Source organism: Pygocentrus nattereri, chromosome 1 (genome assembly GCF_015220715.1).
Source record: "Pygocentrus nattereri isolate fPygNat1 chromosome 1, fPygNat1.pri, whole genome shotgun sequence".
NCBI lineage: Eukaryota > Metazoa > Chordata > Actinopteri > Characiformes > Serrasalmidae > Pygocentrus > Pygocentrus nattereri.
In genome coordinates, this window is record NC_051211.1 from 3622397 (window position 1) to 3637217 (window position 14821).

General features: G+C 41.9%; 1 protein-coding gene across 1 annotated transcript; it reads right to left on the bottom strand.

The window, feature by feature from the left end:
* Positions 1-9506: 9506 nt before the first annotated feature.
* nutf2l (nuclear transport factor 2, like) lies at positions 9507-13803 on the bottom strand. The gene is made up of 5 exons (XM_017681594.2): positions 13704-13803; positions 13464-13575; positions 12398-12469; positions 10189-10287; positions 9507-9893 (listed from the first exon to the last, which is right to left on the bottom strand). Exons 2-5 carry the CDS (start codon positions 13560-13562, stop codon positions 9777-9779), a joined length of 387 nt encoding a protein of 128 aa, XP_017537083.1. The 5' UTR covers positions 13563-13575; positions 13704-13803; the 3' UTR covers positions 9507-9776.
* Positions 13804-14821: the final 1018 nt, after the last annotated feature.

Here is a 14821-nt window from a genome sequence, read left to right on the forward strand (position 1 = left end):
TGACAGGGAAGTGACGCAACCGCCTCCTAATTAGCATGTCGTGCTTGCTGACCAATGGGACGCCGGTGCACTAAAAGTCTGAAAAACTCCCAACGCCGCTCTCACGTTTCCTCCCAGGACGTGCCCACGTGATCTCCTGCGCTGATCACATGCTATCAATCATATGGATCAGCTGATAGGGTTCCGATCACTGGGCATTGATCTTTCTGCATGCTGCAGCCTGGAAGTGGGCGGGACTACAGCTGCAGTACAAGAGCGCGGCCGCTAGAGGGCGGGGCGGTGGAATGGAGGTTGCTCAGCAACTGCACAATGGGGGGAGGTGCCTGAAGTCTGCCGTCATATCACCCCACCAGCCGCTGACCAATCAGGGACGAGCAGTCATTGCTATTCTGCTGCTCTAGGGAGGTGAAGAGGTATAACAGCCACTAGCTAGAGCGCTGCACCTGCCATCAGTGTGAACTTGGTCATATATGGAGTCAGGGCTACACTGGAGGCTAGGACTTTTCCCAGCTTTGGGAAACTCGGATGGCTTTTTCCAGGGCGAAGATTTTTTTCGGACTTCGAACGGTTCTGTCGCTGTTAAGTCTGTTCGAGATGTGGCGCGACTTGCGGCTCGGTCCAGAATTTCCTAGGAGTTGGCTGTGATCCCAAAACGCAAACGGACATTGAGCGCGTTTACGCGTTTGTCGAAAATCAGATTTCGCCGGTCGTTTGTTCGACGCGAAATACAGGATAACGGGAAAACTTTGGGTCTACACGAGCCGGGTAGTAATCGGACATCACCTTCACGACCGGCCAGTCGTCTCGCAGAATAAAGCGTGACGTAAAAGTTACGTAAAGCCCAAACGTCAGAACAGCTAGCTTTATAAATGTTACGTTTTTTTAAACGTTAAGTCACTTCAGCAGAAATTATGACTATACATCATCTAGAAGTTGAAGAATGTTCAAAGTCTTCGTTTCGTTGAGCTTTCGACGACGCTACCAAAGTGTTTTTCTGCCGTCTCGTGGGTGCTGCTGTGAACGATGTTTGGTGTTTCTGGGACAGCGCTCTGTTTTCGCACGTGCTCAAGCTGAGAACAACGAAAGAAATCAGAAGAAAGAAATTAATGGTTTACATACGCTAAAAAAACAAATCTGGCTCTCCAACAAATTTCTTAGATTTCTAGGCCTTTATCCGATCTAAGTCATTGAAGTATGCTGTTTACGTGACCACTTGAATAATCACATAACTGCTGAAATTCGATAATGATCGGTTTATTAATGCACTCACGGAATTTACATCAGCAATCCAACTAAAAAAAAGCAAGTCTCGAACGTTTTCATTACATTACGTGTCAGGTCTTGCATATGGTGCCTACAATAAAACGGCTTGCTACATCTTTAAGGCACTTATAATCGCAATATAAGTTGTGGCTGTTTATCAGCATGCTTGCATTTAGCGTACACATTTCAGATGCCTGCAATAAACGTGACTGCTCATTAAAGCGATGCTACGAAATTACCAGAGCAGCACCTAATTTACCTTTTAGTTTAGACATTTGTTTTGAAAAAAAGAAAAAAAGTAGAACAAAATGTCTGAAAATTTACCAAATTACTGTTCAAATGTAAACTGCCCTGCTGAAAAAGGACAATTTTTGCTTCTTCACAGGACTTGGCTTAATGGTTCCAATAGAACTCACTAGTTTTCCTGTGGAATACTTTCACATCCCAGTTGGAAACCATCAAATGCATTTAGAATCAGCCACTGGTGACCTGGTAAACCATCAGGATCCTTTGAATTCTGATATCAAACCATTAAAAAAGCCAAAACACATTACAAAACAATAAGGAACCAACAAAAACACAATGTTTTCGATGAGTTTTTCAGCAGGGTGCATGCAAAGCACCTTGTCCTTGCAGTCACACTAGGGAATGTAGATCTCGGATCATTAGAATAGACAAATGCATAGGCTTGCATTTGCCTGTCTAGGCCTAAATGAGCTCACTTAACCCAAACTGCTGGCATGTTTTGATAGTGATAATAAAATGCTTGAGCCTATTACAGAGCTGAGCTTGAGAGAAGGAGCAGTGCTGACCACTTGCTACCCAAAACGGCAAACTATAAGTCAATGGCTTGTTTGCTGAGCCATTAGCCAAGAAATGAATAGCCAAATTAGCAAGTTAGCAGTAGCAACCTAAGTTACTAGCACACTTTGCTAGATTTGAGTGGCTCCATAGATGGAATTATCTCTTTATAAACTGATATGAGATGAGAAACATTGGATATTACATGGAATATTAGCCTGTTACACTATTCTCTCTCTGTTTTTCTCAGTTCTACTAATTATTGTTGGCTAATGAGTCATAGCGTTAGCACAACTAAGTTGGTTCATGATCTGAATTGGGTACAAGGCTTTATCATAGCTGTTACTGAATTTACACAACATAGTTCTGTCAATTTATAGAAAACAGTACGTCCTACAGGCTCAGGACCTCTATTTGAGATCTACACTGAGACCTGTGTGTGATGATTTGGGCCTGCAGTTAGCACAGTGCTAGCTGGTGGGGTTTAAGCTTCCATTACATAGATCGTAAGTTTCACTGCCTTGCAATAAATGAGCTAAAGCTTTTATTGACTTTTAGTACAAAGTTAATCACTTTGCACTTCATTGCACGGATAAAAACTTAAGGTGAAAAGGCTTAATGAGGACCAAAACGATGCCAGTCTACGACCACAAAGATCTACAAAAGCTAAAACATCCCAAATCTAGTCTATATATCTGATATTTCTCATAAGAGATTGTTATAAGAATAGTTTTAACATGTGATTTAACAAATTTCTACACATTTTTCCTTGTTTTAAGTCACTGTATCTAGCGAACGTGTCTTATTCTATTGGCAGATAATCATACTTATTTGGAGAAATAGTTTTGATTGTCTCAAGAAATAAAGCTCGGAACAAGTAAAACGATCCGCTAATGGAATGAGACACGTAAAGCATAAGATAAAATTACTCGAAACAATAAAATCGTCTATATATAAGTTAAATCATCTTGTAATATCACTAGTACAATCACAAAATGAGGAATATTAGATATATTGATCTCAAATTTTTCAAAAAGTAATAAAGAAAACCAAGGCCAAAGGCCAAGAGGCGCACATACAACCGAATAGAAATATAACGTCCATAATAATCACTCTAGATGAAAGACAACACTAAAAACCATTTCAATATATTATTATATATATTTATATATTTTATATATATTATATATATCTACATGTACATTGCACAGAAAGGCCAAACTAGGACCAAAAAGTAGAATAAAATGAAAATAGTCAAATAGAAAAAGCGCCTGAGATAGGAGGAAGAACACAGACTTGGACAAAGCAGATGTAGCTTTATGCAAATTATATGTAAATTAGACAAACTATGCTTGCAGTTTCTGATTCAGTGTGGGATTGGTCCACATCCATAACACAGATCACCTCTCACAGCTAGCCACAATGGACAAGAGCACGAGGAAAACTCAGGCCTTAAGACGGCTGTTACTGTTTTTAGCCCATGACCTACTTTAGTCCATGTTTATAGATAACTGAACGTATTACAGTGTCAGAGTCTAAACACCATCCCTGTGTAAAAGCACTTATTCATAGACGTTTTACACCTTCACTATACTGACCTGTCCAAACCTATAGAGGCATGCAAAAGTTTGGGCACCGCTGCTTAAATATGATGTCATTGTTGATTTTGTAAAATAAGCTACACATCCTCTCCTTCTGCACATTTTAATCCTTGAGTGGTGTTGATGTGTTTGTTACTCATTGGTCTGGTGGGCCCAACATATTATTGACTTTTTAAATCAATACAGTCATAACAGTTAATATAAAAATACCAGATGCTTAAAATATCACAAGTGCCCAACGTAGGGTTCTACTTTAGCAGCTGTAGCCAGTCAGCAGCCTGTCCATGTTGACCACCCTTACACACACACACACACACACACACACTGACAGCAGGCCATGTAGGAGGAGAACAGAGTGAAGGACACAGCACCTCCACACTTTCACTCCCCACAGGTTCAGCCCAACCCCACAAATGTGTGGGGGGTGAACAGAGTGAAGGCACTGAGAATGGGTTATTTTATATGTTCTTCACAGAAAATGAGCAAAAGCCAAGAATCTGAGTTTGAAATAATAATAAATGGCATATGTTTTTCTTTTGGTAAACATTAAAATTGGGTTCCACAGACCTGAACACCACACAAGGGATAATACAAAACCTCTTTATTTGCTGAATTTAACACATTGGGGGGAAAAAAAACATAAATTGTGGCATGTGCAAAAGTTATGGCACATTTTTGGCACAAGTATTTTTGAATATTGGAATTTATTATGGCGGCATGGTGGCGCAGTGGGTAGTGTTCTCACCTCACAGTAAGAAAAGCCTGGGTTCGACTCCCAGCCAGATGACCAGGGTCCTTTCTGTGATGGACTAGCAACCTGTCCAGGGTTTACCTGCCTTTTGCCCAATGACCGCTGGGATAGACTCCTGCAACTCAGAAAGATAAGTGTCTTAGTGTGTGCGTGTAATTTATAATTTTTTCCACAAACAAATATAAATTCTGCATTACAATTTGCAGACTTATGTCGAATTTATGTGCATCCCCTGTACAGCATGTGTTAACATTTTCACTTAGTAAATCAACTAAAATGTAATTTGACCAGTGTTGCTCAAACATTTGCATACATATCCTCACAATACATTCATATATTTACATTTATGGCATTTGCTCTTTTCTAGAGAGACTTACAATTTGATCAATTTACACAGATAGGTGAAGGCGGTGTTAGGAGTCTTGCCCAAGGACTCTTATTGGTATAGTGTAGGGTGCCTGTCCAGTTGGGGATTGAACCCCACTCGACAGCCTAGAAGGCAGAGGTGTTACCCACCACACTATCCAACCACATTTGACGTTCATGGTCATGCTTTCTACATATCCTCTGAAAGGCTCGTTCCTCTCAGGGTTTTTCCTCTCGCTTTGAGGGAGGGTCGATTTCAGCAGCAGGACTCACTTAGAAATCAACCCGATCTGGCACATTTCTTTTTTAAACCCTGAAAATAATGGCAGATAAAGCTATTAATAAGCTATAGGGGTAAATTACTTTAACATGCTCCACATTTCAAAACCATAATATTTGATCTGCTGGGCTTTAAGCTGCAAATTACACCATTTCTAATACACGACTGCTGCTGATACAACATTACTTTCCTCTGACAGCCTGCTGGGTAGCACAATACAGTCCTGCTGAAAAAAGGCCATTAAATCCATTAGGATCAAAACCTGATAGTTCTGCTTTCTAATGCAAATTGGCTTAATAGTTACCATTAGATTGGTAGAGAGCCCTGCTGGTGACATCCCGGCTGATTAGAATTTTCTTAAACACTTAAGTTTATAGACAAAGAAAAGATAAGCATGTATTTTTGTCTTTTTTTGTGAGTCTCTCTCTCTCCTGCAGTCCCAATTCAGGGGCTGCATCCATTTGAGGGCCAATTGCGTCACAGCGGCGCGACTAGGCTGTCTCATTTCGAAAGCTCCTTCATATGCGGGCGAGAAATGTGTCTTTCTTTTCCAAGGCAACGGATAATGCAAAAGACTGTTTATTTGCTGAATTTAACACACTGGAAAATAATAATAATTTGGGAATTATTGGAATTTATCATGGTGGCACGGTGGCACAGTGGTTAGCACTGTCACCTCACAGCAAGAAGGGCCTGGGTTTGACCCCCGGCCGGGCAACCAGGGTCCCTTCTGTGTGGAGTTTGCATGCATGGGTTTCATCCAAGTGCTCCAGTTTCCTCGCACAGTCCAAAAACATGTGGTCAGGCCAATTGGACAAGCTAAATTGCTCCTAGATGTGTGAGAGTATATGTCTGTCTGTCTGTCTGCCCTGCGATGGACTGGCAACCGACCTGTCCAGGGTGTTTCTTGCGCTCTGCCCAATGACTACTGGGATACGATCCACATAGGAAACACAACTAACAACGATGAAAAGAAAAGCATGACCCTGAAGTTTATAGACAAAGAAAAGATACGCCTAAGCATGTATTTCTGTCTTTTTCGTGTCTCTCTCTCCTGCGGTGTGTCACAATTCAGGGGCTGCGTGCTCCGGAGGCATTCGAAGGCCAAATGGGTCACAGCGGCGCGACTAGACAGTCCCGTTTCAGAGGCTCGTTCATATGAGGCCGAGAAATGTGTCCTTCTTTTCCATGGCAACAAAGGATCCAAGGGGTGGATCTTTCGCCAGCCAATATATCCCGAGGGTCATTGTGTGCTGACGAGGATTCGAGAGCATGATGGCATCAACAGAGAAGCGAACGGCGGCTGAAGATACACTTTATAATACAAGTTAAATATTTGGGGTTTGAATGAATAAATAAATCATGCCTTCACAGGTCTAAACACCCTGCATTAGGACACACTGCTGGTCTCTCCCTTCACAGGCTTACCTGCCCTGCAGTTAGTCATACTGGGAGGACCTCTGAGCAACCAGAGGCCTGGTTGGTGTAGCTGGTGGGGGGTGCCTAAGCCTTTAAAGGTGGCTGAAGAGAGAGAGAGGACTGATCACATGTGTGCTGTTTGAGTTTATGTTTAAATCTCTTGTGTTTTAGGCATTTGTTTATTTGTTTTAGGTTTTTGCGTATTTGTTTTAGGCAATTGTTTATTTTTTAGGCGTTTATTTGTTTTAGGCATTTGTTTATTTGTTTTAGGCATTTGATTATTTGTTTTAGGTTTTCGTTGATTTGTTTTAGGTTTTTGTGTATTTGTTTTAGTCATTAGTTTATTTGTTTTAGGTTTTTGTGTATTTGTTTTAGTCATTTGTTTATTTGTTTTAGGTTTTTGTTTATTTGTTTTAGGTATTTGTGTATTTGTTTTAGTCATTTGTTTATTTGTTTTAGGTTTTTGTTTATTTGTTTTAGGTTTTTGTGTATTTCTTTTAGGCAATTGTTTATTTTTTTAGGCATTTATTTGTTTTAGGCATTTGTTTATTTGTTTTAGGTTTTTGTGTATTTCTTTTAGGCAATTGTTTATTGGTTTTAGGCATTTATTTGTTTTAGGCATTTGTTTATTTGTTTGATGTTTTTGCATATGTGTTTTAGGCATTTGTTTATTTATTTTAGGTTTTTTGTATTTATTTTAGGTTTTTGTGTATTTGTTTTAAGTATTTTACCAGCACTTCTTTTAATTTGGTTCACAAGGCTTTAGTTGTGGTATTTTGTGGCTGTTTGCCTGCACATTTTTAACCTAGTTTTACAAGAGATTGACTGATTATTTGTATCACAGGGTTTCAAACAGGCACACCTGTCAACTCTCACCATGTGCACTCTGTCCGGTTCCCGAGGTCAGAGGGCATCGGCATGTGTGCTTTTGGTCACTGGCCAGGGAGGTGTAGAGTAGTTAGCTTTTGTTCTTTCTTTTAGGTTAGCTAAGCACGTGTTTCAGTGTAGGCGAGCGTGGTTAGGTCAGGTTTTGTTTTCTTTTCTCTGGTGCCGTCCACAGTTTGACACTTCCAGTGTGGTGCTAGGTACCATAGCACAGCATTTTATTGTGGTTGATTGTTAATAAATTGGCTCTAAGAGCTCTACTAACCAGTTCCCCCAGCTTTTAATCAGTCATCACCAGGTCAGTGCTTTAGTGCCACATACTACTGATCCCACAGCAGCCTAGACAAAATACGGGGTTGTAACAGAAATGCTGTTTAAAAAGTGTGAATCTGTGCCTTTTACTGGACTATTGCTTTAGGCCCAGGCCTTGAATCCTCTCAGATAACCTCCACAAATTCACTTTCACCCAGTTCCACAACCCCTGGCCGCATGTTCCTGGATAGTCTGGAGATTGCCACAAACAAGTTCTTATCTCGATCACAATGACCTTCTCAAGGGAGAGACAATCTAGCCACGATGTGTTCAGAAAACAAAAGAGGAAGAGAAGAAACACGACACCCACATCCTGCAGGCCTCACAGGCAAGAACAACTGAAATACAGATGAGTCTGGAAAAAGGAATACGCACTTCGGCTAATGGAAATAGAGTCTATATAATCTTTGTTATACAGCCTAGTGATAAACACCGTGACTAGAACTCCGTCAGTTCTAATTAACCCAGTATGAATCTGCAGTGTGTAGTTTTACAGTCTGACTGTAATAATTGTGGAGTGATTTTAATCCAGTATGAATCTACAGTGTGTAGTTTTACAGTCTGACTGTAATAATTGTGGAGTGATTTTAATCCAGTATGAATCTGCAGTGTGTAGTTTTACGGTCTGACTGTAATAATTGTGGAGAGATTTTAATCCAGTATGAATCTGCAGTGTGTAGTTTTTTTCATTTTCAGTTGTTATTCTTTACATTACTCTCATGTTATTGTTTCGATCTCTGGGATCAACCAAAGGAGCGTGAATTTCCCTTTTAAAATCTTCAATCCTCTCAAAAGTTTCTTCCTTTTGCTCTTAGGGAGTTTTTCTTGCAGCTGTAGCCCCTGATGAGAACACACTTCCCCACATTTCATGCAGGATGAGACACAGAGGGTCTTGAAATACACACCAGTAAAGTCCTTTGATTTCTCAGCTGCATTCTAAGCATTTTACCAAACCAGACAGTTTTTAGTCACGTAAAAGATGAGAAACACAGCATCCTTGGCTTTGAGACCGTGTTGCAGCAGAAATATTAATAAGAAACTCTCAGCACTGCACTGACACGGTGATTGTGTGTTAGTGTGAGTTGTGCTGGTCTGAGTAGATCAGACACAGCAGCGCTGCTGGAGTTGTTAAACACCTCAGTGTCGCTGCTGGACTGAGAACAGTCCACCAACCAAAAATATCCAGCCAGCAGCGTCCTGTGGGCAGCGCCCTGTGACCACTGAAGGACTAGAGGATGACCAACACAAACTGTGCAGCAGCAGATGAGCTGTCATCTTTGACTTTACATCTACAAGGTGGACCGACAAGGTAGGAGTGTCTAATAGAGTGGACAGAGAGTGGACACAGTGTTTAAAAACTCCAGCAGCACTGCTGTGTCTGATCCACTCTCACCAGTGCAACACACACACCACCACGCCAGCGTCACTGCAGTATTGAGAATGATCCACCACCCAAATACTACCTGCTCTGTGCGGGTCCATGGGGGTCCTAACCACACAAACGCACATTCGAGACCCTTCCTGGATCGGGGTCTTGTCATGGCAGAGGGCTTGTGTGGAGTAGGGGTCTTCAGAGCAAAGCCATCTGGAGCAGTACGCTGCTGGAAGGGTCTCCCAGGGTGAACAGGCCTAATCCAGGTCTGGAGTGAAGACCAACCCACTGGTGCTTTAGAAGAACGTACATCTATTTATGAAGCACCCCTTAGAACCATTAAAGGCAGAACAGAAGAACCCTTTAGGATGCTAGAACTGCTTTTCTATCAACAGCGATGAATTATGAATGAATTATTCTGCAATATGAGTGAGATAATCATAAAACATGGCCAGATTTACTGATCAATCATCCCGAGTATTTATTGTTTGATTCAGGCTAATTTGAAACACATGCACATCATAAGCACACAGTTACCGGGTAGAACGCTCGAGCTCTTCACTTTCGTCTGGAGAGGTCAAGAATTTGTGGCATGGAAAAGTGCAAAACAATTCTGAGTCTTCAGGTTTACAGGGAAAACGTAAGACCTGCATAACATACAAAACGTTCCCAGCTATGGATTACAGATCTATTTTGACTGGCTGTTATGGAAGTGCCTACTTTAATCTACGCTCCAAAATTGTGAAGAGCTAATCGGAACATATCATTAGTGCAGACCCATTTATTATCAACATTCTTCAGCAAAAAGACTTGCTGGAAGCCCATGACTTGGTCCTGATCGGCCTGCAAAGAAACAGAAGGTATTAACTTGATTAACTATGATTATTTACTGCAATATCATTATCATCATCATCATCATCATCATCATGCATTAATTCATATGTTAGCTGAAAGCAGTTTTTAGTCCTGCCATCAATAACACACTAAAATAATAATAATATTAATGAAATAAGAAATAAAAAAGCCATACAGCACCACCTGCTGGCCAGGAACTCGAGCTACACCAAGACTGTCACACTGCTACCTGAAGTCTAATGATGAAGGACTTTGCTTTGATACGACTGAAGAAACCCATTACCTTTAACTGGCCCATGACCATGCTCATGACACAGCTGTCCGGTGTGGGGTGATGGTCCTGAGCAGTGATGCTGTGCTGAATTGTCTGAAAGGGCAGGCTCTGAAAAGTGGAAACAGAAGGAAAGGCGTCATTCCCGGTTTTCATGGACTTCCGGCCGTTCAGGCAGCCAGGCCATAAAGCCGGCAGTCGAGACTGAGGGCGATTCGGCTCATCTCAGGTTTTTAAACGAACTGCTAAACGACCTTGGTGAACTTTAAAGGGGCCCTCGGTTCTCTTTCTGGTCCTCTTCAGCACTGATGAGATTTCGGACCTCTTCTTCTTCACACCACAGCCGTTTTATAACTCGGGCCTAGGAAATACTCCAACTTCAACGGTGGTGAATGTTGCTCATGCAGTCAATTTGGATTGTGATGTTTATTATACTGTGTATTTTCATTTGTCACTGTTCAGCTTGAGCAGTAAAGCTCTCAGGTCTGCAGCGCAGTGGTTTCAGTAAAGCGGGACGTTTTGTTTTCACCATGCACAAATCAACCGGCCCACAAAACAAACAATCTACAAACCCAGCGGAAATGGAAGGAAAGCTGCGGATCGTTCCTGGTTTTCATGGACCCCCAGCTGTTGACGAGTCTGGGACTCCAGACTGGCTGCGTTCCAGTATCTAAAGTAGGCCGCCGAGTCGTGGTTCTCTGTGCTTATGTGAACATGCCAAACAGGCTCAGACGACATTGAAAGGCCCCAAAAAGGAGCTCAACTCACACCACCTACCAAAGGTGGTCTCAGCACGGTTCGTCTGTGTTTCGCGGGCCGATTAATTTGTGCATTGTGAAAGCAAAACGGCCCAGTCCGCAGAAATCACTGCACTGCTGACTCGAGAGGCTTCCTGCATCAGTTGAATGGTGACAAATTGAAATATACACTATAATAAATGCCATGTTCAATAACAAAAAACAATCAAAAATGACTTCATAACGTTTTAATAGCACTGCAGAAGAGGGAGTATTTCACCAAAACGTCCTCGGTGGGGTCCGAGTTCTAAAACGAGGTCCGGGATCTCGTCAGTGCTGAAGAGGACCAGAAAGAGAACAGAGAAACCGCATATTATTATAAAATAAAAAGAGCATATCAATACAGCCACTTATCCTTCATATCATATGTATTCACATCGTAGATCAAAACCTCACATCTCCAAAATGGTAACTTTACAGGAGAAGGAAAAAACCTACTCTACTGTTGATGTAAGTCAATGGAACCAGACGTCTTTCTAAGTACTTTTAGGTCATTTCTCTTGGTCCATTCATCATGAAATTCACAAACAATATACAGGACCACAGGCACTTTCAAGTCATGTCAAAAACTGAAAAAAAAAAAAAAAAAACCCCACAGAAATGGAGATACGAGGTTTCGCTCCGACAACAGTGATACGCACCTTTTGCCAGAGCGATTATTCAGTCATTTAGATTTCATTATTTATCTTTTGTTAACCAAGTCTTTGAAAGGCAGCGTGTGGTTTGTTCTTGTCAAGTTAAGCCCATTTTTATTGCTTGGCACCCCCTTTTATTAAAACTCGACATCTGATTCACCATGAAAGTCTCAACTTCTTCAACGTTTATCTTCCTGCGTGAGATGAGCACATCGAATTGAATAGAATTGAACCATCTGTCTCTGTGTCTGCACACTGTGGAATTAGACCTCCGCATTTAACCCATCCGTGCAGTGAAACACCCACATAAGTGCACACTAGTGAACACTTGTGAGCACACTTGCCCAGAGCAGTGGGCAGCCCTATCCACGGTGCCTGGGGAGCAATTGGGGGTTAGGCGTCTTGCTCAAGGAGACCTCAGTCATGGACTGTCAGCCGAGGGGATCGAACCAGCGACCTTCCGGTCACAGGGCTGGTTCCCTGACCTCCAGCCCACGCCTGCCCCCTCAGCTGTCCTTTACACCGTGTGAGCATTTCACAATTACCGGATTAAAAATGGCTTAGAATAAAATCTCTTCATATACACTCACGTCAGAATTAAACGATGTTTTTGGTCTCTCCTTTAAAGTTGGCATTTTGGAGACACTTGTTTTTCTTTGGAGTGACGAATTCTCCCATCTGGCTGAAATGGAAAGCCCTTCACGGATAAAACGGGACACCCCTGACGTTCGGCGACAGCCCTACTCCCAGCCCACTCTGTGTATACCTCATGGCTTGAAGTTTACTCACACTCAGTTTGCCCATGATGGCGTTCTTCCCTTGAAAACCTTCTCCTTCCCACGTCAGGCAGGACGCATCCGTCTAACAGAGGGAACAGTCCATTTAGCCCACACAGCTGACGGAAAATCACACCTCTTAAAGTCATTTTTTGAGAAACGAACGTCTCAGAAAGAGCATCTAGTGGCACGGCCACCTACGACACAGGCCTCCGCCGAAGGGAACTCCAACAGTGTGACACCATGTCTGCGTGATTAAATAATTATGAAGCAAACGAAGCCGTTCTGAGCGGTTTGGTGTGAAACGCTCAGTTCTACAGTCAGAATCGTTCACAGTGGAGGTGATGGGAACCAGACGTCCACCTCTAAAAGCTCCCTCAGGCAATGGTTTTATGAGTGTCTTGTGTTGAGATTGAGGTGTATTTACACTCATATTGTCACATGTGTGTGTGTTCTGTTGAGGGCCTCAGATGTTTCCATGTGGGATGTATGGATGTGTGTGTGTGTGTCTAATCGTCTTGTGGGCGCGGTCATTCACCATATATGAACCGGAGCCAACCCGGACGCAGGGAGGAGATCCCACATCGGCCTTCGGGACTCTCACAGGGCTTCAACACCATCTTATTCATTTGAAATAAAGTTGTTCACGTTTAAATCCAGTTTCTACAGCGCTTTCGTCTCCCCACCTACACAACCGAGAATAGACTAGAGGATCTTGGCCGAAAAATTACTTTTAAGAAGGCGCACACAGGGTGCAATGACTTTCACACATAAGAGCTCAGACACATGAAGGATCTCTGGTCATTCTGAACTTTAAAAAAGTCATAAAACGGCTACACTGGCATGGAAGAGATCTCAATCTTTGGTTCCCATCACCAAATCTGACTCAGGAAGCTTCCATACAATACTCAGTTTATTCTCACACCACTTTGTTTGGATTTTGAGAGTGTGAGGAATTATTCAGAATTTTGAAAATTTGGGTGGAGCTCCCCTTTAAAGCGTGCGTTCCCGCTCACCACAGCTTTCCCGGCACGGTTTAGTTCAGAAACAGCCGTAAAAGCATCACAAACACGGCTTACATAGAGGTCGGCGAGCTTCGCCCGGTCTGAGTCGAACTGCTGGTAGTAGTGCTGCACGAATCCGGTGCCGATGTGCTCCCATACCGGCTTGTCTGCCATCAGGAGAAGCGCTCTGCGGGCAAGACGGGAGGAAGAGGCTGAAACGGCCAAGTTCAACGGCAGCGAGGCTGATAACACCGACCGGAGACCACCCGGTGTGATTTATTAGATTATCAGACCACCCGACTGGATTTCACTCACCAGAAGTTCCTCTGTCACGTGTATAGACGCACAACGTGGGTTCAACGGAGACTTCGCGCCTTTACCGCGCGCCAGAAAACGCAACAGCACATCGTGGTGCGTTCACAACACGCCCGATTTCGGTCACCGACTGATTAAAAAGTCCTTTCTTTTTTCTTATTTTTTTAATGTATTTATTTTGATTTATTTATTTATTTTAAGGAAAGCTACAAAACACTGGAAGCACTTTTTTTTCTTTTTCAGCCTTGAAAATGACACGATGCGGGAATTTTGGTGAAAAAAACAGAAACTTTTCTTTACGGTGACGCGGTGTTTATTTATTAATTAATTAATTAAGATGTGCCCACACGCTGTGGAACACTTAATTCGTGGTCTCGGCATAGTAACCTGTGGCCGAAAAATAAATAAATATGTCTTGAACACTTTGAAACGTTGTGCATTGAACGCACTACTGTGGCTTCTGCTAGCGTGGAGTTGGCGTTGTGATTTTTACCATTTTATTACATCCTTTATTCATAAAGTTTTTTTTTTAGAGATACAAACTTTATATGTTAATAGAACTATTAATAGAATTAAAGGTCCACACAACAGGTCTAGAATCGGCCTTTCCAACGCAAGGACACGTCTGGGATCTGCGCAACACGTCACTCTGAGGGACTTTTATTGGCAGTTCAGAGAAAAACACAGTTTTGTTAAAGTTATCAGCGAATGGAGCGAGTAGGTCAGTCGTTTGTAAATACGGACTTTTATTTTGACTGGCTATTCATAAGCTTCCCCAATCGACTGTCTCGAACTAGGAATGTTTTAAATGCAAACCAGTTATGGTAAAATAATAATAATAATAATAATAAATAAATATTTTTTATTTTGAAGGAAGCCATGTATGGATCACAGGTTTACAAATCCAATAAGAAAGGGATACAATAGGGGAAAAAAGAAAAAAAGGGAAGAAAATATGAAGGAAAGAAAAGAAAAGAATAGAGAAGCGACATATAAATTTAAATGAGCGTATTAGCAAATAAGGTCGTACTTAAATAGAAAACTGGCAGTAAACAGCTTTTTTTCATATAATTATTATTATATGCACAGGTCTCTTATTATTATTATTTTTATTATAT